At 45.6% G+C, this 24,314-nt stretch overlaps 1 protein-coding gene across 3 annotated transcripts; it reads right to left on the bottom strand.

Annotated features, from left to right (window-relative positions):
• Positions 1-1,924: 1,924 nt before the first annotated feature.
• Positions 1,925-24,245, bottom strand: Gart (phosphoribosylglycinamide formyltransferase, phosphoribosylglycinamide synthetase, phosphoribosylaminoimidazole synthetase). Of its 3 annotated transcripts, none has more exons than XM_040750481.1 (22): positions 24,153-24,245; positions 21,093-21,276; positions 20,471-20,566; positions 19,708-19,882; positions 18,073-18,184; positions 17,372-17,440; positions 16,473-16,598; positions 15,188-15,275; positions 14,697-14,782; positions 14,211-14,379; positions 12,779-13,010; positions 10,094-10,188; positions 9,722-9,831; positions 9,186-9,384; positions 7,955-8,206; positions 7,644-7,796; positions 6,147-6,353; positions 5,239-5,370; positions 4,002-4,132; positions 3,583-3,724; positions 2,365-2,480; positions 1,925-2,267 (listed from the first exon to the last, which is right to left on the bottom strand). In XM_040750481.1, the coding sequence occupies exons 2-22, from the start codon at positions 21,235-21,237 to the stop codon at positions 2,076-2,078; spliced, it is 3,027 nt and encodes a 1,008-aa protein (XP_040606415.1). In that variant the 5' UTR covers positions 21,238-21,276; positions 24,153-24,245; the 3' UTR covers positions 1,925-2,075. The 3 variants fall into 3 exon arrangements, with proteins under 3 accessions (XP_040606415.1, XP_005073868.2, XP_012971680.1); XM_005073811.3 differs by lacking the exon at positions 24,153-24,245 and adding an exon at positions 23,617-24,122; XM_013116226.3 differs by lacking the exon at positions 24,153-24,245 and having other exon boundaries at positions 21,093-22,405.
• Between the last annotated feature and the right edge of the window lie 69 nt (positions 24,246-24,314).

Genomic DNA, 24,314 nt, shown 5'->3' with positions numbered 1-24,314 from the left:
TGTCACTTGTTTGTAGGAAGCTGGGGGTACAGAGCCCTGGGCTAGCACGCCTGAGCCTACCAGCTGTGCTACACCGCACACCAGCAGCAAGGACAGTGGCGCACTGCTCGCGGCCAGGCGTTGGGAGGGGAGGGGGAAAGTGACAGTGACGCCCCTTGGCTTTAAGTTCAACCACTCGGAATCAAACATGCCCCCCTCCCACCTAGCTTAGGCACTGTCAGAGATGAATGGCTTAAAAACAACAAAACGAAACTAAAAGTAGCCCAAGAGGCTATGGCTTTGTAACATTCTTTTTTTATTATTATTATTATTTTTGTTTTGTTTTGTTTCAGGACAGGGTTTCTCTGTGTAGCCCTGGCTGTCCTGGAATAGACGTCCTCCTGCCTCTGCCTCCTGAATGCTGTGACTAAAGGCATGTCAGATGGTTACAGCGGAACAAGGAGATCTCTGTGGCGGGTCTCTGACACCATCTGATGACTTCCTAAGGTTTTGGGTCAGTGGGACTAAGGTTCTGTTCATACACTTCAAAAGGATTTACATACGCATCAGTCGGGTGGCCAGTGATACAGGCAGTCGATAAATGGGTACTTAAAGGACTAAGACTGTCCAGGATAATGTGACTCTGAACCTACGTCATTCCCACTCTCTGTAAGTTCAAGGCCAGCCTGATATACAGAGCGAGTTCCAGGACAGTCTCTAAAACAATACAGAGAAACCCTGTCTCGAAAAACTAAAAAAACAAAAACCAAACAAAAAACTTAAATAATACATGGTACTTTTTAATAACTTTATGTTTGTTGACAAATCTCACTCTGTAGCCCTGGCTGCCCTCAAACTATAGACCAGCCTGGCTTCGAACTCAGATCCACTGCCTCTGCCTCCCGAGTGCTGGGATTAAAGGCGTGCACCACCCCTGGGCAGCCTAGTTCATACTATTTCTATTAGTGTGTGACGTTAACCCATAGCATTCCCTTGACATCTTCCTCCTTACAGGACAGGTGTTTAGCTGTGTTGGATAGTCTCCTGAACTAGTCCACTGTTAATGACATCTAGACTCATTTGATGAATGCTTCTTACCAGGCAAAGGGGTGATGGTGAACAGCACCAGGCTGGGGTGCCCTACCTGTACCAGAGGCAGTGCTCAGGGTTGCCTGTTACTCTGAGCTGCACCCTCAAACTTTTTTTTTTGTTTTGTTTTACGAGACAGGGTTTCTCTGTACTGTTTTGGAGGCTGTCGGTCCAGCCTGGCCTCGAACTCACAGAGATCCGCCTGCCTCTGCCTCCCGAATGCTGGGATTAAAGGCGTGTGCCACCAACGCCCGGCTAAGCTGTAGTCTTAAAAGTTTGAGGCTGTGCCGGGCGGTGGTGGTGCACGCCTTTAATCCCAGCATTCGGGAGGCAGAGGCAGGCGGATCTCTGTGAGTTCGAGGCCAGGCTGGTCTACAGAGTGAGTTCCAGGACAGCCTCCAAAGCCACAGAGAAACCCTGTCTCGAAAAACCAACAAAAAAAAAAAAAAAAAAAAAAAAAGATCTTCTGATGTCAGGGACCCTTTGCTGTTGTTTTGAATTTAAAGTGTGGGCTGGAGAGATGGCTCAGAGGTTAAGAGCATGGGCTGCTCTTCCAGAGGTCCTCAGTTCAATTCCTAGCAACTACATGGTGGCTCACAACCGTCTCAGAGGGATTTGATGTCCTCTTCTGGCATAAAGGCATATATGCAGTTAGAGCATTCATACATAAATCTTTTTAAAAAAATTTAAAAATTGCCTTTGGGCTGTGTGTGACCATTGCTTATTCAGGTAGCTCTAGGAGCAGAAAAATGTGGTAGGCACTAAGCTTGGAGGTCTCTTGCCTGGGTTCATGTATGTTCCCAGTATGTTGGCCTAGACCCTCCCACTTCTGATGTCTTAAAAAATGCTAAATATATTTTGTCTTTAATGAATCTCTTTATTAAAAAAATGGCATCAGGTAAGGGATGAAGTCTTTTTGTTACACCTATTTTAGTTTGGGACAAGACCATGGCGAAAAGGACAGAAAGGCACGGAGGAGACAGCCGTTCTTCCTGAGTTGGGCGGCTTTACTGTCCTGTGATCCAGCAGATCTTGCCGTCTTCTCCAAGCCGCACGGCCCCACTGGCCACCAGCTGCAGGGCTTCCGGAAAGATTTTATGTTCTGCTACTTTGACTCTTTCAGACAAAGTTGCAACAGTGTCACCCCTTTTCACAGGGACAGCTTCTTGTAGGATGATTTGTCCGGCATCTACATCTTCCTGGAAAACGAAGCAGACGTTTTCAAGTCTGGCTTTCTAGCCAGTGAAGTCTGCATCCAGACACTAGAGACAAAAGCGTAGGAAAAGACATACTCACAGCTACAAAGTGTACGGTACAGCCGGTAATCCTGACTCCGGCTTCCAGGACTTGCTCATGAGCGTTTGAGCCCTTAAAGGACGGGAGCAAGGATGGGTGGACGTTGAGCATTTTCCCTAGAAAGCAAAAAGCAGGTCAGAAACTTACATCTTGTTTGTCCTGTTAAAGAAACAGGTGCTCAGCTGTACTGACCTCAGAGAACAGAGTAGGGGAAGATGCCCAATGTGCACAGAATCATGACAATGGGACAGACAGGGCTTAAGAAAGAAGGTGGTAAAGTGTCACCGAGCTTGATGACCTGAACTTAATCCCCAGGACCTACCAAGTGGAAGGAGAGCACCTAGTCCTGCAAGCTGTCCTTCAACTACCACAAGCGTGCTGAGGTGATCCTGCTTCCCCATGCACTCAAAGAAAATAAAGTACAAAAAAAAAAAGTACCAACAGACTGTAGACATCTATGCATTTTCAGCCACAATGCCTTCCTTGCTATCTTCTGTCTGTGTGGTACACAGGAGAGCATGAATATTTTGTTTTTCTTTCTGTGGTGCAAGGTATCTATCAAACCAGGGCCTTGTACACACCAGGAAGGTTAAGTGCTTTACCAGGTAACTAAACCCCTAGTTATTGGTTTGTTTTTCCTTTAACATTATTTTAGAGGGTTTTGCTTGCATGTATGTCTGAGTATCATAAATGTGCCTGGTGCCTGAAAAGGACAGAAGAGGGTGTTGGGTCTCCTGGAAATAAGAGTTACAGATGGCTGTGAGCTGCCATCGTGCTGGGAATTGTACTCAGGTCCTCTGCAAGAGCAACAAGTGCTCTGAGCCACTGAGAATTTCTCCAGACACTAACGCTTGGTTTTTTGGGACAGGAGCTCGTTATACATTTCAATATGGCCTTAATCAAACACACTACATCAAGGCTAGTCTCCGTCCAGCTCTCTCCTTGGGATACACAGGCTCTTTCTCCTGCTTTCTCTCCCCTTCCTTCACTTTGCTTCTGAGGAGTGTGTCCTATAGGACCAGGCTGGCCTTGAACTTGCAGTCCGCACATCTCAGTCTTGGGATGCCCGGGTTACAGGTATGGACTGAGCATCACATGCAAAGGGAACTAATATAGTCCGCATTAAAATCTCCCAAGCTGAGGATTGTCTGGAAAGCTGGTCACTGGCGTCTGCCCTCCGCTCACCTCCCAATGTAACATCAAATGACTTTTGCTTACCATCCCATTTTTTGACAAAAGGGCCAGAGAGAATTCTCATGAATCCTGCAAGACAGACTATGTCTACAGAGAACTCTTCTAGGACGTGGTCAACAGCATTGTCAAATTCAACACGATTTTTATATAATTTATGATTAATTACCTGTAACAGGAAAAGAGAAACACACAACCTTTACAGAAACCACACGAGTGGTGAAGATGTCTGAGGGATGGCCAGGATGGAGAAGGACAAAGCAGCACCCACCCCAAACGGGAAGCCCACAATTACATAACCACATGCATGGCCTTGGGAAAGCAGTTTGTGTTTAGTGCAATCTGCAGGGCTGGCTGTGTGGCTCAGTGTACAGCCCAGGCTCCAGATGAAGAGCCAGCACTCAACAAGCAAATCACCCAACAGTGGGCAGCCTGCGGTAACTCACTCTGGTGGGAATGCCAGCCTTTTCTGCTTTGTCTAGGCCCGTGACCCCAGCTTTGTTGGAGATGACAACCACAATGTGTGTGGAGCTCTTTGGATCCCGAGTGCTGTCTATGAGTGCTTGGAGGTTCGATCCTGAAAAGACAGGAAAAAGAGTGAGTTCAAAACGACCTCTGCTTTATCATAAACTTGGACCTAACTACACTCGGACTGAAGACAAGTATGGCTCTGGGGCTGTCACCTAAAGAAACACTGTGTCTTCCACAGTACATTGCTCACTCACACTGTGACAGCAGGGCTACCTGTGGGGAAAGTCAGTGCTGGGTGGAGGGCCACTCCTCAATCCCCGCACTAGAATGTTCTACACGTGAACAAGAGGGACGCTGCAGTCATCTGAGAGAGTACAATGCTCTTCTACCCAGGGCTTTTCACTTCTGATAAAAACAACGTTACAATACTGCACTTTATTCTGACATATAGGAACAAAAACACCAGGTTAATAGTATTTACCATTTCTCACTTTTAAGAACACACTGAAGGGGAGCATATGGAGTTACTACTTCAGCTTTCAAGCCTGTTCACCATTAAGCTATGACACGAAAGAGGTGAGCTCTTCCTTTACAGGGCCCTCCCAGACAGCCCTGGCCATCTTGGCACTCGCTCTGTAGACCAGGCTGGCCTGGAACTCACAGAGCGCCGCCTGCCTCTGCCTCCTGAAACTGCTGCCCGCCTTGTTTTCTTCTAACCCATGTGCACGAGTGGTGTGCCTGCACCATGTGTGCCTGGTGCCCAGAGTTCAGAAGAAAAGGTGTCAGATGTCCTGGCACCAGTTAGGGATAGCTGGGAGTCACTATGTGGATGCTGGGAATAGAACCCAGGCCCCCTGCAAGAGCAGGTGACCCCAACTGCTGAACCGCCTTTCCAGCATGGGCTTTTGTTTTTTTAGGCAGGGTCTCACTGTGAAGCCCTGGCTGGCCTGGAACTCATTTGAGAGGTTGGCATTAAACTCAGGAATCTGCCTGCCGCTGCCTCCTAAGTGCTAAGAGGCCACACCAGCCACCAGCCAGCCCTTTCTGTCTTCAGTCTCTTAACCATTTTTCCCCACATCCTCCACTTAGATTCCCACCCCAGATTCTGCTGGGAGCATGCTTACTATCTGAGGTCCTCCTCACCTGTCTGTGTGAATGCTGGCAGTAGGGGAGAGCTCTATAGCTCTGGGGTAGGGAGAAGCCACGCCTCACCTGTTCCAGATATTAAGACAGCCACTCTTGACTTCTGCTGGGCAGGGAGATGACTCAGGAAACCATTTGACACCACTGCCCCATTCATTTGCAAGGCTTCAGTCAGATTCTTGACTCTGACACGAGGAGAACCTTCATTTCAATTATATGCACAAAAAGGAAGAATAACCATGGATTAACAGGAACAACAAAAATAGTACAAAACAACTTTATTCATTTTATTCTGAAAGTGGGACAAATAGGAACAAAAACGCCAGGTTAATAGTATTTACCATTTCTCACTTTTAAGAACACACTGAAGGGGAGCATATGGAGTTACTCCAGCTTAGACCCATGGGAAGCACCAGTGTACTCAAGCACAGCCCCACCAAATGCTGTCTGCCCATGTTCTCCCAACCCCTCAACCCTGGGCCTGTTCACACGGTGCTCCGAGCCTCTGGCTTCCTGGGAGGTGTGTGACCCAGAAGGCACTCAAGACTGAAATAACGGGAAGCTTCTCACTGCTGTGTAAGCTGAAGGACGCTACCGTCCAGCACGGGGAAGACCTGTCTGGACATGAAACCTACGCCACAGAGAGCAGAAAGGCAGACAGAAGCAAGGTCAACTAGCACTGACCATCACTGGTAGCTCACTGAATGGATCGACCTGTCTCCCTTTCAACATACAGAACTGGTCAGGGTGTTTGAGCTAAACCTCCAGGCAGAACTTTGAGGTGTCTGTCAGAGAAGTTATCCTCGGAAAGAATCCTGTGCCGTGTGGCTGTGCATCAGTGAGGCGACCAAGACATGTCAAAGTTCCAAATGGAAGCAGACGTGTTCTGGCCTCAGGGTTGACCAATCAAGGTACGTCTGGGCAAAGACAGATGACTAGGCAATGGCTAAGCCTGGAAGCCAAGAAGGAGCTGTTACCTTCAGGACAGGCCACGACATTGCCTATCACCCAGGCTTCCTCCCGGCGCTGCCCAATGTCATGCAGAATTTGGTCTGTCTGGTCCTTAGACACCACCAGGGCAGCCCCAATCCCACAGTTGAAGGTTCTCGCCATTTCTTCTTCAGAGAGCTGTCCTTCCCGCTGCAACCATGAGAAGATTTTGGGGATCCTCCAAGTGCAGGCATCTCAAAATAAACAAGAGTTGCCTGATTAATCTATTGTCCCATACAGAGAATACAAAAATGAGTCATAGGTAGACTCCGCTATCAATGGCCCTTTAAGATTATCTGTCAGCATGGATATCAAAGGCTGGCACGCCATCTTTTGTAAATGTCTAGCAGGGTCTCTTTTTTTTTTTTGGTTTTACGAGACAGGGTTTCTCTGTATTGTTTTGGAGGCTGTCGGTCCAGCCTGGCCTCGAACTCACAGAGATCCGCCTGCCTCTGCCTCCCGAGTGCTGGGATTAAAGGCGTGCGCCACCAACGCCCGGCATCTAGCAGGGTCTTAGTGATGACAAGCTATACATACCCTAAACACCATGAAGACCAACTTAGAGGGCAGTTCTGCTAGAGAGAGCTTCCTGATAAATACCTGGTTCCTTTAATTTCTTCTAAAACTTAGGCTGAGCTGACTTTTAGCTCCTTCTTTGTCCCAAACAACACATCACAACTCTTATCAGGAGCACCAGGTAAGGTTTATTTACATACACCGGCACAGAACTCCTCAGTAACAAAGTAACATGGATGGTTTGTTTGAATACACAGGTTATAAGATTTGGTTTATAAAAACTATACTGAATGAATGTGTCTGAAGAATGCTGGGGGGCTGGAGAGATGGCTCAGAGGTTAAGAGCATTGACTGCTTTTCAAGAGGTCCTGAGTTCAATTCCCAGCAACCACATGGCTCACAGCCATCTATAATGAGATCTGGTGCCCTCTTCAGGCATGCAAGCAACCATGCAGATAGCACACTGCATACATAATAAATAAAATAAAAATAAAGAAGGTTGGATTATTTTTGTCAACTTGATACAAGCTTAGAGTGATCTGTGAAGAGAGAATCACAGAGGAGAAAATGCCTCCATAAGACTCGCTTAGAGTCAGAGTCAGGTGGCGGCAGGCGGCACATGCCTTAAGTCTAGCATTTAGGCAGAGGCAGGCGGATCTCTGTGAGTTCGAGGCCGGGCTGGACCCACAGCCTCCAAAATAATACAGAGAAACCCTGTCTCGTAAGATCCAAAAAAAAAAAAAAAAAAAAAAAAAAAAAAAGGAGAATGCATTGAAACCACCACAAGAGGTACACCTTTAATCCCAGCATTCCCGAAGCACAGGGCAGATTTCCCTGAGTTCATCAGCGGATGCACAGAGAAACCATGTCTCCAAAACAAAATAAAACGGATAGACACAAAGGATCTTCCGTGTATGTGTGCACTCATAACCCACAGCACATGTTTTTTCCCTTCAACATGAACTTACCTAAATCTACCCCAAGCTTCTGAGGGAGGACTCTGGGGATGTTTTCCAGCAGTCCACCCCCAGTGATGTGAGCCAAGGCTTTGACACGTCCCGAGCGTATGATAGGCAACAGTGAATGGCTGTAGATCTTGGTTGGAGTTAGAAGTAAGTCCCCTGGAGATTGGAGAGATAAGACAAAAACGTAACCCACACATTTGAAACCCAAATATAAATGGACGATGACTATGGCCTTGCTCAGACACATTAATCTAGAATGTCGCCAGGCAGGAAACCATACATCAGTGCGATTCCTTCCAGCGAGAGTCAGTTACCCAGTGTCTGGTCACCACATCCATCAGGCGCTGGAGAGGAGTACTGGAGGGAAGACCTCGCTACGATCTTCCTCACAAGGCTAAACCCATTGCTGTGAAGACCAGATGAAGCTACTCCAACAACGACATCCCCTTCGGTGATCCTTTCGAGCTGAGGGAGTTTCTGATCCCTCTCCATTGCACCCACAGCAAAGCCGGCCAGGTCGTACTCGCCAGGAGGGTACATGTCGGGCATCTCTGCAGTCTCCCCACCTGGTGAGACAAGGACAAAGACAAATCTGTTTTAACAGTGACAGAAGCCGCATTTAACACCAACACCAGTGTGTAGCTCTTCCCATACTCTGTAGGATAACCGACGTCTGGGGCAGTACACATGGCCTTCAAACCCTGACTCTGATATGCCAATGCTCAGCTGGATTTAACATGTCTACAACAGTGTGACCTCAGGAGTGCTGTCAAGCACTGCCACCGTCCAGTCAGGTTTGATTAAAAAAAAAGAAAAAGAAAAAGATTGCTATTTAACGTGTACGAGTGCTTTGCCTGCATGTATCATGTATGTGCCTGGTCTACAAAACTGAGTTCCAGGATAGCCAGGGCTGCTTTACAGAGAAATACTGTCTCGAAAACAAACAAAAGCAAAAAGTTGGAAGGCAACTTTGGCCTTGAGGTCTGGTTTGTCTACAGATACAGCAGTGTATGTTTCTCCATTGAGACAAGAGTCTTGCTATGGAGCCTGCCCAGGCTGGCTCAAACTCTCACTAATCTTGCTTCAGCCTCCAAGTGCTAGAATTATAGGTATACTCCACTATACTAACCTTGACATGCAATAGAAGAAACAGCCAAAACTCGCCTTCCTGCATATATGGTTAAACGATATGCCTACAAAACTCAGGTTACATTTTATTCTTTGTCACTGCTGAGGGAAACTAATTTAACGCATGCAATCCCAGGAGCCCATCTCCCCTGTTTTAGGCCCAGTTAGGAGGAAGAAGCCCTAAGCCTGCCCAGTGAGGCTCTTGAGAAACATGGAGATGGACAGAGGAGAAGGGTAAGCCTGCCTGGCAGTTCAGGAGTATGAAATGGGGACAGGGCCTAAGAGTAACACAGGTAGTTTTATGTGCATTTCGGTTTCCTGTTGGTGATGCAAAGTCACCTCCATTAGCCACAACAGTCATAAATAAGTTCTACATGACTAGTAGGCAGTAGAGGACGGAGGGTCAATGGATCATACCCAGGAGAGCACAGCCAGCTTGTCCACAAGCGCCAGCAATTCCAGCAACAACAGCTTCAGTGGTCCTGAGGTCAAGTTTCCCACAGGAAAAGTAATCAAGGAAGAAGAGGGGCTCTGCTCCTTGTGCTAGGATGTCATTTACACACATGGCGACCAGATCCTGACCAATGGTGTCATGCTTGCTGCACAGTTGGGCAATCTGTAATATAAACAACACGCCGAGAGTAAGCACTGCCTTTCTCTGCCCAGTTCTCCCAGGGAGCAGTTAAACACGACTGTGGAGATCTGCTCCCAACGCCCAGGACAACAAGTTACGCAGGGCTCCTTCCTGCTCCTCCCAACCGATGGGACTGGAACTCACTGTTCAAAGTGTGCACCTGAGCTACATGGTTAAAATAAATGGTAAAGTGCCGTGGCTCTTTTTAACGAATGTATGTTGTTAAGAAGAAATGGCTACTTGATAAACATAAAAGTCATTTGAAAGACAAATTCCCTTCTCTCTTTCATGAAGCCTTTGATCGCAAGTGTCCAATTACCTTCAGTTTAGTCCCAACACCATCTGTTCCAGAGGCCAGAAGAGGATCTTTAAAACCAGCTGCTTTCAAATCAAAAAGACCAGCAAAGCCTCCAAGGTCAACATTGCAGCCTGTTGAACAGGAAATGAGTTACTCGTTGCATTTTAATTGATGAGTTCAACATGAATATTCCAACTTCTTCCCGACAATGGCTAATACAAGAGGCACATTTTCTGAGAGTGGGAGAGAGCCCCATGTGCACGGTGGACTGATCAAGGCAGAAGACTACGTACTTGTCTTAAGAATGACTTAGAGGACACCCAGCAGGAATCTGAAAAATTTCCCTCAGCTAAATGCAAGGCCTAAATCAATTCACAACAGGGTCTAATTTACCTGGTCTGGAGGTGGCTTTTGCTAAAGGCTGAATTTTCTTAACCAGCATATTTCCAGCTGCAATGTCAACTCCAGAATCCTTGTAAGTCAGGCCCCTAAGGAAATGAAAATGAAAACTAAGACATCACTTTAATGCCATGGAAAATTATTATTTGAGATGGACTCTCTATGTAGTTCAGGCTGTCCTGGAACTTACAAGATCTGCTTGCCTGCCTCTGCTGGGCTTCAAGGTGTGCAACACCACACCCAACAGGAGAAAATATCTTTATCTCAAACAAAATGAAACAGACAGAAACTAAGGCTAGGGAAATGGTTTGTTAAAGCACTTGCTACAGAAATGCTGGATGGGTGTGGCAGCCTGCCTGTAAGTGGAGAGGGGATCCCCAAATGAGCTGGTGGAGTTTGATTGACAGACTTTCTCTCAACATTTAAGGTGGAAGAGTAGAGAAGATTCTCATAACAACATCAGGCCGGCACATATAAGCACACGGCCACGTTTGGCCACACATCCCCACGAACTTGGATGTAAGTGTTCTAGAGTAGGCACTGATATGAAATGGGCCTATTTATCACCTTTCTTAGGTGGTGTGGAGTTAACAGATGTGTACTGCCAGGCCTCGTTTGAATTTCTTTTTAAATCATAGTAAAATATGCATACAATTTACCATATTATCCTTTTTTTTTTAAAATTTTTTGAGACAAGGTGTCTCTAGCTTTGGAGGCTATCCTGGAACTCGCTCTGTAGACCAGCCTGGCCTTGAACTCATGGAGATCCGCCTGTCTCTGCCTCCTGGGTGCTGGGATTAAAGGTGTGCGCCACCATTGCTCAGCTATTTTAGCCATTTTTAAGTATATTTTTCAACTGAATGGCACAATTTGGTGTAGTCATCATCACCACCACCCATTTTTCCTCACCAAATAAGACAGAAACTTTGTGTCCATTACACAGGAACTCTCCACTCGGGTAGCTCACCTGTAAACCCCCATTCTACCATTTAGTTCCTATGTAGCTTACACTAGCTCAAACTCCCGATACTGCAGCCTCAGCCTCCCCAGTAGCAATATCACAGACAAGACCTGTGCCTGGCCCCTCCTTCTTTTAAACAGGTTTTACCACACCCATTCTCAGGCCAACTTCAGTTTGAATAGGAATGAAAGGAAAAAAAAAAAAAAAAAGGATTGTTAAGACTTTTGTAAAAATATCCCTAAAGACCAAAATGAGTTTTTTTTTTACTGTTCCAGGATATTGGCTATCAGTTTTCTCATAGCTGAGGGCTGTAGAAACATGACTGAATAGTGCTTTATAAAAGCACAAACTATGTCATGTAGAAATCAAGTTTGTGAACGGCATTGTGAATTTATTAGTTTCCTCTTGAAAAATAAGAACTTGGCTTACTGGGATGCAGTGACAGATGAAGAAATGTTTTAAGCCACGTTGCTAGGTACTTGAGAGGACTACTAACCAACTCAGTGCCTGCAGTCCAGGGTCATTCTCACGAAGGACACAAAACCCTGCAGTCCAGGATTGGCATTGTGACACCTCACTTTCTTCATTTTGAAGACTCAGACTACAGTTAAAATTTAAGTGGGGGTGGCACACATCCTTAATCCCAGCACTTGGGGGCAGACAGGTGGATCTGAGTTCCATGCCAGCCTAGTCTACAGAGCAAGTTCTAGAACAGCCAGGGCTACACAGAGAAACCTTATCTCAAAAACCAAAACCAAACCAACCAACTAACCAAGATTTAAGTTCCTTGCTGGGCAGTGGCACAGGCTATTAGATCTCTGTAAGTTCCAGGTCAGCCAGAGTGCCATAGTGAGACTTCAAACCAAACCAAACCAAACCAAACTTCAGCCTCTTAAGGTAGATAATTTCCACGTGTTGGCACAGTATTTTAGAGTAATATATTTACAGAAGGGCTTAAGAACCTGTGTTTCACTTATGGTATAGCTTAAAACACTAAAAATTACTTTTTTGAGATGTCTCAATGGTTAGAATTTGCTGCTCTTGCAGTTGATATGAGTTTGGTTCCCAGCACCCACATGGTGGCTCACAACTATCCTTAACCCAGTTCCATGGGACCCAATGCCCCCTCTGCTGATCTGAGGGCACCAGGCATACGCTGTGCACATACATACACACAGGCAAAACACTCACACCACACACACCTAAACACACCCATAAAGAACTACGTAAAAGCAGTGTGATATATGTGATACTTAAAAAAAAAAATCAAAACACCAGTGGCAACCAAATTTATTTATTTCACAAGGAAATATTTGTCAATAAATGACTCAGTATTTAAAAATACATCCAAGTAATAAATAAAGTGTCAAACCCGCAACTGTGATTCATACTCAAGAATGCTTACCTACATAATAACTCAAGGATTAACAGTCTTTGTCACCATAACCTTGATGAACTTTCAAAGATAAGGAATTGTCAAGGAGCAGTTCCCATTTATTCATTCATTGCTGTGTTCATTTTATTCTTTTGGGGGGATATGTAAAGTCTTACTATAGACTGACCTCAAATTTGAGATGCCCTTCCTGTCTCAATCTATAAATAGTTAAGACTCAAACAAAATACAAGCCAAGACCCAGACAGTACAGATTGACAGCATAGGGCCAGGAGAGTTTCCTCCAAGTCACAGAGGCCAGTTCTGAACCGGAGGGAAGCTTTACCTGGGCCGCTGGAGGAAGGCCACAGCACGGAAGCCAATGTCCTTCCTGTAAACTGCTCCCTCAAACTTTATAGCAGCAAGTCCTTTCTTGGCTTCTTCAAGGGCTGACACAAGATTTTCCCGGACAGCTGTCACTGTGAGGACTCTGCCCCCACTGGTCACCACTCTGCCTTCTTTAAGAGCAGTGCCTGCATGGAATACCTGCAGTCCTAAAGCCTGGGCCTCTGGAAACCCTGTAAGCAAGCACAGATAACAAAGTGGGTGTTTTTTGTTGAGACAGGGCTGGTTTTCACAACATAGACCAGGCTAGCCTCAAACTCAGTGATCCACCACCTCTGGCTTCCAAATCTCAGGATTAAAGGTGTGCACTGTCATGCCCTGCAACAAAGACTTCGAAACATTTCATCCTGTGCTGTGGTCCTGCTCCAAAATTCCAGTTCCTGGGGAGTGAGAAAAACCAACCAACCAACCAACCAACCAACCAACCAACCAACCAACCAACCAATCAACCAAACCAGGAAAAAGCTATAGTTTCAACGAGGAAGGGAAGTATGGTAGTTAATTTTTCTTCCCAAGAGCTTAAAAAAGATAGACTGTTTCTTTAACATGTGAAACACAGTTATAAAGACAACTCTATCTCACCTCCATAATGCAGTCTCCCATCCCCTCTTCTCTTCCCAGCACCTGGTGTGGTAATGTATTAGCCACAGTTTCTCTGAATGGTCTGACAACACAGTGCCACCCAGCACAGTAACTTTATGCCTGCTGGTACTGTCCAATTTTGCTGTCCTGGGGTCACCAGTGCACTTCTTAGGGGAAATTTCATCAAGACAAACGCTCTTGGTTCAATCTCATTTCTCTGGTTCCTTTCCAGAAGCAAATATTCCTGATTCTGAGATTACAAGCTGATAGTCTTCTTGCTTATTTTTCTGGGCAGGACCAAATACACTCATACTAAGAAAGGCTATGCTACAACACACTAGGAGCCACAGAGGTCTTTGGCCACGAATCACAGACTGGATGCCATTTAAACACACACCTCATGGCCAGTTAAAAAAGAAAAGGGGGGTGGGGGATAGGACCTTTCAAATTTTGACTTCTGCCCCAGAAACCGTGATCCTTGGGCAGGCTGTACTCTAGCGGCCCAAACTGCATAAACAGAGCTTGTGTCTTTAAGTCTCCCTCATGCTAACAACGCTGACTCTCACGCTATTTCTACCCTGGCTGTGGGGAGGTGGACTCGCAGGGCTGCGAAGGGTCACTCTGGGAACCTGACCAGGTCACTCATTAACTGCTGCAGTTCTTTAAGACACTAAGCAGGGCCAAGAAGCTGTCAGGGTCTGATGGTGTTCGTCCACGGGGGAAGAGCTTGCTGTGGTCTCAGTCACCAGTTTCAGTGTAACCCAACCTCTTTCTTAATTACCGCTCCTCACCTGTTATCTCCACACCCTTGGCGTAGGCTCCGGGGTACCCTTTACTTGCCATGACAACAGTTATGGCAGTGTGGTTTTCTAGCCAAACAGGCAGACACGTATTCAGCATGCCATCCAAGGTGGACTGGATCACTTCATAAAGGTCACTTTTAAGAAGTGGGAGGATTACCTGGAAGAACAGAATCAATATGGTAGATGAGATGAACTTTCATAGTCTTCTCTTTATTCATTTCTTCCATCTTATTCATTGGGATACCCACGGAAATGTTTCTCAAAGGCAATTATTTCAAGACTGATAAGCCCTGAGGACAAAATAATGCTTTTCTTCCAAAAAGTAGTGGTATGCTACTTTTATTACTATTTTGAGACAGAGTCTCTGTAGCCGAGGCCATGCTTGAACTCTATCTGCCTCTGCCTCTCAGGATTGGGATTAAAGAGACACACCACACCACCATACCAGGCGGTATCTTATTTATTGTTACCCACTTGGCATTCTGGGTCACCAAAACGGCAATTAAACTCCAAAACTTTTGGGCCATCTTTGGTCAGCATTATACCAGCGTAGAGAATTCCTTTATTTAGAGAGAGAAAGAGAGAGGGAGGAAATCTGTAATGATGTAATGACAACATTGCATTATAACTATAAAACCTAGACTCTGAACTGTTTTTTTGAGACAAAGCCTCATGTATCTCAGCTTGAATTTAAACTCATTTTGTAGTTGAGGATAGCCTTGAACTTTTGATCCACCTGCTCCAAATCCCAGGTGCTGGGATTACAGGTGTGCCCCACCATGCCCAAGTGTATGGTCCTAGAGATAGAACCCAGGGCTCTATGTATGCTAGGCAAGCATTCTATCAACTGAGCTATAACTTCTAGTACTAAACATCTGAATATGACTGAAGTTGCAGAAAATGAGAGACTAACTTCCAGCCAAAGTAGACCACCACTGTATAATAGCCCAGGCCGGCCTCCTTACCTGTGTAGGGCACACCCTCCTGCCGCATGCCATCGACTGTTCTCTGAAGAATAGTGGTTTTAATCTTTAGTAACAAATCTTTAGGAACCTGGGGAACACACAGAAACATTTAAATGTAAATTTGCTGCTGTTGTTTTTGAGACAGGGTTTCTTTGGAGCTCTGTAGACCAGACTGGCCTTGAACTCACAGAGATCCCCGTCTCTGCCTCCCTATAATCATATGTGAAGGCGTATTCCTTTAATCCTAACACCTGCGAGGCAAAGGGAGGTAGACTGAGTTTGAGACCAGACTGGTCAGAGTCATAGAGAGACCCTGTTTCAAAACAAACAAAACACCCTCACAACGCCCTTATCTCACAGGGCTGGAAAGAACTCTAATCAAACGCTTCCTACTCAAGGACACATTTGTGGCAAGTGTCAGTGTCTGTCTACTTTCGCCTTTCCTAACCACGTCACCAAACTAGTGCAGGCCTGCTCCTTTCCTGTCTGCAGATCAGTGGCAATCACCATTTCACCTCAACAGGGCTCAACTATTCACCTTCAAAATACCTCACTCAAAGCTTCCTCAGACACAACGCTAAAATTAACAGTTCTCTCTTCCTCTCGTTCTGAGGTGTATCCTTCTAGCATTCCACGCAAATTTTTAAGCCTATAGATTTATGCATAAGAGTTCAATTGTGGAAATTAGGCTTACACACAGTTATCTCAAAAATCACTGTTATCAAAACCTATAAAAATATGCTTTGCTTTTATTCGAGACAGGGTCCCTCTATGTAGCCCAGGCTATCCTAAGAAGACATAGAAATAGAAATGATTTCTAGAGAGCTAAACCATTCTATTTCAACAATGGAGCTTTCTTTTCTTGTTTTTTTTGAGATGGATTTTGTGTATCCTTGGCTTTCCTCGAACTCAAGAGATCCTCCTGCCTCTGCCTTGATGCAGTGCATAAGTGCATCTGGCTAATGCAGACTTTGTTACATAAAACTACCCAGAAATTAGGAATATTGCCTGTCAGTCTGAAGTAGAGAGTGTGCAACTATGGCCTGTCCTGGATCTGTTTTATGTGCTGGGCCCGGGATCCAGAGGAAGAAAACAATTCTAGCTCTCATGCAATTAAAATATGGGTGTACACAGTTGGACAGGATACAGAACTGATTGTATTTCCTATCCCTTAGACTGGCTCTTAGTCCCTTAAAGACCATCAGAAGCAGTTGTTAGAGACCCTAAGAGGTAACTTCTCATTGGGAAGATAGCCAGCCTGCTGATTAGTGACAGTGTACGGTACCTGGGGTGTTGGGCAATAGGCTCCCATTCCCCCTGTGTTGGGGCCCTGATCTCCATCCAGCAATCGCTTATGGTCCTGTGCTGGGGGCATTGGGGCCACTGTCTTCCCATCAGTGAAACATAGACACTGTGGAGAAAACAGATTAGTCCGCTTAGGTCAAATGTCAAAAAGTCAAACATGATTCTTCTTAGAGGAAAAGTTTTCATTTCTGAAGAAAACTTGGACAATAATTCCAAGTTATATGGCAGGAACCAGATCTTGGATATTGAACTTGTAAAGGAGCTGTTATTTATAACAAACTAGGGACACACCTGGTTTCTACCCAGGACAAACATCAATCTTCCTACTGTTGAGACTGCCAGGCACTCATACTGTAAGGCAACGCTACTTCAGCACTTACTGTGTAGGTAGCTGTATGTGAAACAAAGACCATGAGTGCATGGAACCTGCACAGTGTGACTTAAGTCCAAGTGTCCCCATTCATGTCTATGGCAGTGGTTCTCAATAAGCAGCCCCAGGATGATGGGATGGGAGTTGCAGGGGTCTCCTAAGACCATTAGAGAACACAGATATTTACATTATGACTCATAACAGTAGCAAAATTATACCTAGAACATAGGAATGAAAGTAATCTTATGGTTGGGGTCACCACGACATGAGAAACTGTATTCAATGGTCAGCACTAGGAAGGTGAGAACCACTGGTCTAGGGTGTTCAATGGGCAGCGTTAGGAAGGTGAGAACCACTGGTCTAAACACGCGTTTTCTCATCCCAATCCTAACCCTGTGTAAACCCTGTTTTTAATCTGCTGGGCTCTGGTTCTCAGACGGTGCTAACAGAGTAAATGGAGTCTGTTTTGGGGCATGTTAAAGGCACAGAAAAGAGATGGCTATACTTACAGACACTTCTTCCCCTTCCAGAAATTCTTCCACAACAACTGTTTCTCCAGCCGCTCCAAAAGACTTTTCCTAATTGTGATTAAAAGTAAAAGGCTCTGTAAATCTTAGAACTTTTAAATTGACGTGTAGAACTGTCTCCTATTTGAGTTATGAAATACACAAGCACTGTAACTTTTTTCTGAAGACCTAACACAGGATATTTGCTGGTCTTTGACATGGTAGCAGGTAGAGCTCACATTTCTGCCACTTTCCTGACCACCATTTAATCTTTATTCTTGGTTATGACCATGAAGATTTTGTCTATAAACATTGTACAAAATCATGCACGTGAAAATAGACTTCTCTAAGAGGCTGAGTCATAATCATTGATATGGATTGCAAAGGAAACATTGTATCCATCCACTGCTCTACTTTGGTTAAGACTTGGAACACACAGGACAGATGCCCTTATTGTTATGGGTGCCAGGAGAGTTATCAAAGACTTTCTACCTTCCCCAGACACTAAGAATGTTAGAACTCACATCAAAAGGAGCCATTGGTTAGGGATTGGTGTAGCTCTGCACCAGCCATTTTCTAGAAATGGACTGCGCACAGTACAATGGACACCAGCTTTCCAGCGTGTTTGGGACATTTGGAGGCCCACGCTGTGGACTTAGAATATTTACTCATAGAGAGAGAACCTTCCCGAAGCAGCCACCTACTCGCATGATCTCCTGTACAGCTCTGCAGGCCTCCTCCTTGCTCTCTGCAACAATCACTCCTTTCCCAGCTGCAAGGCCACTGGCCTTCACAACCAAAGCAGGGAAGTCTGCGCTGTGGAGACAGGGAAGCTTTCATCAGCCACCAAATCCTCATAATGCAGACACTTAGATCCTCTTGTGATTTATAATAGTATGGGTCAGTAAAAGTGGAAGGTATACAGGGAAAAAATATTACTCCAGTATCATTTCAGGTAATTCTTGCCAAGATTTTTTTCTTGTGTATTTTACAATTTTGATCATACAGCAAGTACAATTTTGCTTTCTTCAGAGTGAGGTCAAATAAGTAACAATCCTTAAAAAGTTAAGCAGCTTTGTAGAGCAGACAAAGCATCATCTGTAAGATACACGCAGGGAATCTCAATATACAGCCAGATGACACCAACACAGGCAGACAGATTTCCAGAAACACAAAGCAATGAAGTGAGTCTGGAGATCTGGAAGGAGGGTTAACCAAAGTAAGTAACAAAGCTGTTACTTACCCAAGACACTGGGTTATTAGGATAGTAATAATATTCAGTGTTTAAGAAACCCCATGGGATGAAGAATGAACTTGGGTCAGCAAGATGGCTGACCAGAGTTCAATTCCTGGTGTTTTCTGATTCTAAGTATGTGTCAAAAAACAAACCAAAAAAACTTGACCCTACAGGAAGGAAAATATGTTGTGTGGCAGGGAGGAACAGAGAAAGGGGAGAAAGGCATGTGCTTATAAATGCACTAACTTCTCAAAGATCTCCACATGCAGGAGAGAAGGATACTAACGGGCCCAGGTTCGATTCCCAACACGCACAGGGCAGCTCAGGACTGTTTGTAACTCCAATCCCAGTGGATCTCAGGCCTCTTCTCACCTTTTTGGTCATCAGGCCATTCACACAGGCAAAATACCCATACACATAAGATAACAAAATCTAAAACCATTTACAAATTCACTAACTGCAGGGTCTGTTGTCTCACACCCATTGTCCCAGTACCTGGGAAGCTAAAGCAGGAGCAGGCCATCAGTGTAAGATCCTACTGTTGTAATAATACACCACTATGTTTGCCAGTTGCAGGACAATATGTATTTCCTCCTGGAGATCTCAGTAGTGAAGACAGTAACATATAATCGACAAGATTATTTAAGGGAAGCGCGTACAGAATCGTAGGTTTTTTTCCTTTTTGTTTGAGACTGGATCCATGTAGCCCAGGCTGCTTTTGATCTGGATCCTTCAGCTTCCATTTCCCAAGTGCTGGAGAATCCCATCTTATTGTGATGTTGAAAAGGAAACTAATTGTTGTATTTCAAGTTATCTTTTCCATAACTAATTCAATACAAACCACGAAAGCCTAAGAACTAAACTTTGTGTTTTCTTTTTGGTTTTTCTTTAAACCCCGTAGCCCTGGTTGTACTGGAACTCACTCTGTAGCTCAAGATGGCCTGAAACTCATAGATTCCCTTGCCTCTGCCTCTTGAGTGCTGGGGTTAAAGGTGTGAGCCACCACTGCCACCTTAAACACCGTGCTTTCAACATGAAAGAGACTTTCTATTCACATTCCATGGATACCTGTCCTTCACAGGGTAGGCTACCTTCCACCCACCTCATAATAAAGCTGCAGGCATCTTCAGGACTGGTGAAGGCTCTCCACTGCGCAGTTGGGATTCCATGTCGATCCATAAACTCTTTGGCAAACTTTTTACTGGATTCTAACTGGGCTGCTTGTGCTGTGGGGCCAAAGCATCGTACGCCGGCACGGGTCAGGTCCTCAACAACTCCTACAGGAAGAAGCAAAAAGAAATCCAGGTGACCCACAGTCCATCTAGGAACCAGATATGAATTATGATGAGAATAAATCTATGTTTAGTCAAGGTGCAGGCAAATTGGCAGTTATAATAGCTCAAGTTTTCCATGTTGTCTTTTATTTATTAGCAGAGTATTACTAAGAGGTGATTCTAGGTATACAGAAAGAGCCGTGCAATGTGGCGGCTGAGCCCCAGCTAACTGAGAGGATGAGGTGGGAGCCCTCAAGCTGTAGATCAGCTTGGGCACTATAACTAGACCTCATTTCAAAACAAAACACCCAGACAAACAAAAGCCAACACAAGTGAATGGTTCTACGTGAATATTTGGATTTGTCCTATTGAATATATACATTACTAAGGAGACTAGAAAAGAGCAGAAGAAATGCACAATTTGATCCCGATTTCCTCTTATTATCGAAGGCTGAGGGGGAAAGAAAACAGAAACCTCGATCCCACTAACTTCAAGTGGCCGATGTGTTATTAGGAATCCCCATCCTTGGACTGGATGAAATTGTCTCTAAACTTGTGCAGGCATTGTGTGTGGCAGCGAGGAGAGTTTACCTGCAGCTAGAGGGGCCTCTGGTCCAACAACCACGAGCTCAATCTTTTCATCTTTGCAGAACTGAGCCAGGACAGCGTGATCAGAGACGAAGACAGCTGTGAACAGAAGACATAAACCCACACATGCACAAAGATGTCTTCAGTTAACCAGATAAGCTAAGCACTACCCTTAGTAAGGTAATTTACAAACTAAGGCAGTCGGTGGTTTTGCCTTTGCGGGTACAGTTAGTAATTTTCACCATGAGAAATTCCAAACAGCGCATTACGTTAAAGAAGCTCAGAAGCCTACTATCACTGTCGCCAGTCAGGGACTCCAACATTACAATGTGGCTGCTCTTGTTGCCAGTCTTGGTTGCATAGGAAAGAGACAAACCCAGAGAACACACCCAGAAACTGTTTTTCCACAAACAAGCATAAGCTGCCTTTAATCTGCACTAGGCACCTGCTACCTTTTTCAATCACAGTGGTTCACAGGTGTAAGACACACTACCTCATGCTTACCACACAGAGAGACTTCACGGTACGATTTTGAATAGAGAACTACCTATTAAAGGTTGTGTGTGAGCTATCATGCATTATCAACACTATTAAACACCCCCACCCCATTTTGAAACATAATTACCAGCATTTGAGATCTTTCCGCAACAGGCAGTGCCTGCATTTCCTGGGGCAACCAACACTTGTTTGACATGATGAGACTGTGCTAGTTTCCAGGCCAAGGTATGTTCCCTCCCTCCACTGCCAATCACAAGAACTCGGGCTGCCATTGCTGTCTGCAAAGCAGGGATTCAGAAGCAAAATGAAACCTGCAGAAAGAAAACCATAGTTGACATCTTAAAACGCATGCATTTTAGAAGACACCATTTTTCTTTTTTGGTAGTGTTTTATTTTGTTAACTTTTCTGTGTACCAGTGTTTTGTCTGCATGCATGTCTATGTACCACAGGTGTGCCTAGTGTCCATGGAGGCCAGAAGAGGTTCTTGGATCCTCTGGTACTGGTACTTTGGTGGGTGTGGATGCTGGTAATTAAACTCCAGTCCCCTGGAATCGTTGCAAGTCTGGTCACTGCTGAGCCATCTCTTTAGCCATTCTTTTGGTGTTCTTGAGAAAGTCACTCTATGCTGCCCGGAGATGGCCCATGCTGCTCTTCCAGAGGACTTGGGTTCAATTTCTAGCATCTACATGGCGGCTAGCAACTATGTAACCAAACCCAGGGGACCTGACCCCTCCCTTTCGCTGGCCTCTCTGGGCACAAGGTACACTGGTGGTAAACAAGCAGGCAGGCAAGCCACTCAGACACACACAAGGCAAACCCCAGCTGTGAGGCCGGACTTGTGTATCTCATCCACACTGTGAGGTGTCAGAGAGGACACAGTGCAAGTGTGGTACTTAGAAATAAATATATTTGAGGGCTATTCGTGCGCTGTCCAAACTAAGTAGAGCTTCATTAAAGCCTGAAGGGACAGTACATTAATGGGTGCGCACCATCTAGAAAAACGATTTACATAAACAGCAGGCATAGGCTATTTGCCTTATCGGTGCTCCAGACAACAGGAAGCAGAAGCAGGTTAAAAAAACAAGCAGAACTGTGTTTCTACACAATTGCATTATTATGGGCACCTGCCTCCCCAGTGCTGAGGTTACAAGTGTGGGCCACCATGCCTGGCTTCTCCTACCATTTGTTTTCTGGCTGTACAAAAACAAGAAACAAAATCATTTGTATGTAATCCATAGCTTGCAGGTTTATGGTGTAGGAGCTCATGGGATACCCTGGGTTGGAAATCTGTTAGAGAAGCCAAAATCAAAACCTAACACATCTCACTTGACTGCTAGTATTTATTACTTTTAGCTGTTAAGAATGAACAGAGTTAGCTGGGCGGTGGTGGTGCACGCCTTTAATCCTAGCACTCGGGAGGCAGAGGCAGGGGATCTCTGTGAGTTCGAGGCTAGGCTGGACCGACAGCCTCCAAAGCCAGAGAAACCCTGTCTTGTAAAAACCAAAAACAAACAAACAAACAAACAAACAAAAAACCAAAAAAACAGAATGAACAGAGTTAACATTAAAATAGTGTGTGAGCTGGGTGGTGGCGGCGGCGACGCAGGCCTTTAATCCCAGCACTTGGGAGGCAGAGGCAGGCGGATCTCTGTGAGTTTGAGGCCGGGCTGGACCGCCAGCCTCCAAAACAATACAGAGAAACCCTGTCTCTAAAACCAAAAAAAAAAAAAAAAGGTGTGTGAGTTCAAGGCCTGCCTCATCTACAGAGTTAATTCCAAGACAGCCAGTGCTGTTACACAGAGAAACCGGTCTCAAAACAATGAAACAAAACAGCCCCATATATTGTATACTACAAAGTACACAGAAGTAGGAAACAATAATTTGTTATATGACTTTGCTAACTTAAATCGACACCTCAGGTATAGAAACAATTTATCAAGTCATTGCACAAACAGGAGCAACAATAACAAAGGTGGAGAATGTTAGTTTAGTAATAAAGTTATTGCATAGAGTAAAGCTTCTTGTTCAAATCCTAGCACCAAACTCGGAGACTGGTGGGGATGCAAAGGAATTAACTAAGCAGAAGATGGGTTACAGGCAAAACTGTCATTTGTACCTTCTAAATTGATACTCCAGTTTAGGGTTACATATTTAAACAGGCTGATGAGTGGCTCATCAGTTAAGGGCTCTCTCTCCCTCCCTCCCTTTTCCAGACAGGGTTTCTCTGTGGAACAGCCCTGGCTGTCCTGGAACTAACTCTGTAGACCAGGCTTGCTTTGAACTCACATAGATCCGCCGGCGGCCTGTGCCTCCAGCGTGCCGGGATTAAAGGCGTGGGCCCCCACCGCCAGGCTGAGCTTGGTGCTCTTACAGAGTACCGGGGCTTACTAACGTCCTAACTTTGGTTCCAGAGATACAACACCTTCTTCCGGCCTCCTTGGGGCATTGCAAGCACGTGGGGCACACAGATGCATGGAAGGGAAAGACTATACATAAAAAGGCTTTTGGTTCAATTCCATGTGTCATTTTCTTAGGGATAGTTGAAGCCGATAGATCTTTATTAATAGTTTGAGTAGCAGCGGAGTCAAAGGGCCTTAGTACCCGGGAGACCTTTCTATCTTAGGTGTCAGTTAATTAGAAGGCAACTTACGGGGAGAATACAAGAGTCGGGCAAAAACATTCCCAAAGATTTGTTTAAAAAGTAGAAACCAAGCCAGGCAGTGGTGGCTTTATTCCCAGCACCAAGGGAGACGGATGTATGTAAATTCGAGGTCAGCTTGGTCTGATAAGCCACACAGAGAAACCCTGAGAAGGGGGGAAAAAAAACAAAACAAAACCCAAAAAAAGTAGAACCCAAACGCCAATGCGGTCCCGCTAACCCGTTAGGGACAATGACAGAACCCATCTCCTTTTTTTTTTTTAATCGACTTCACGGGGTCTGTAACTTTAAAAGGCGCAGACAAACAGAGACCTGAACCGGGTCTCAGTAAGCAGGGCGCGGGGAAAAGGTCTGGCCCGGGCCGACCTCAGTTGTGGCCGTGCGCAGCACAGCGTGCGAACCCTTTCCTCCCGGCGAACCCAGCCTCGGCACCCGCAGCCGCCGGGGCTAAACCCTATCAGCTCGGAGAGGAGCGGAGCGGAGGCGCCGTCCCCGCACGGCCTGGAAACACAGAGGGGTTCACGCACCTGCAGGCCCCGGCCACGCTGCTGCCGCTCGCACCCGACGGAAGCACGCACACCCCTCTCCCTCCCCGGGAACCCGGAGCGCGCGCCGGCCCCCGCCCCGCCCCCGGCGGCTTCGGACGCCCCCATTGGCCGGGCCTCCTCGGTCCCCGCCCTCGAGGGGGT

The sequence above is a fragment of the Mesocricetus auratus genome, unplaced genomic scaffold (genome assembly GCF_017639785.1).
Source record: "Mesocricetus auratus isolate SY011 unplaced genomic scaffold, BCM_Maur_2.0 Super-Scaffold_100008, whole genome shotgun sequence".
NCBI lineage: Eukaryota > Metazoa > Chordata > Mammalia > Rodentia > Cricetidae > Mesocricetus > Mesocricetus auratus.
The sequence above is the reverse complement of the archived record's forward strand: the minus strand, read 5'-3'. Positions and strand labels throughout refer to the sequence as shown.

Coding starts and splice junctions, on each gene's coding strand:
- Gart (XM_040750481.1), bottom strand. CDS start 21,237: ATGGCAGCCCGAGTTCTTGTGATTGGCAGTGGAGGGAGGGAACATACC. Junction 4,133..5,238: donor TGTCTTAATATCTGGAACAG/GTGAGGCGTGGC, acceptor CTGTCTTTTCAG/GATCGAACCTCCAAGCACTC. Junction 3,725..4,001: donor AGGCTGGCATTCCCACCAGA/GTGAGTTACCGC, acceptor TTCCTGTTACAG/GTAATTAATCATAAATTATA.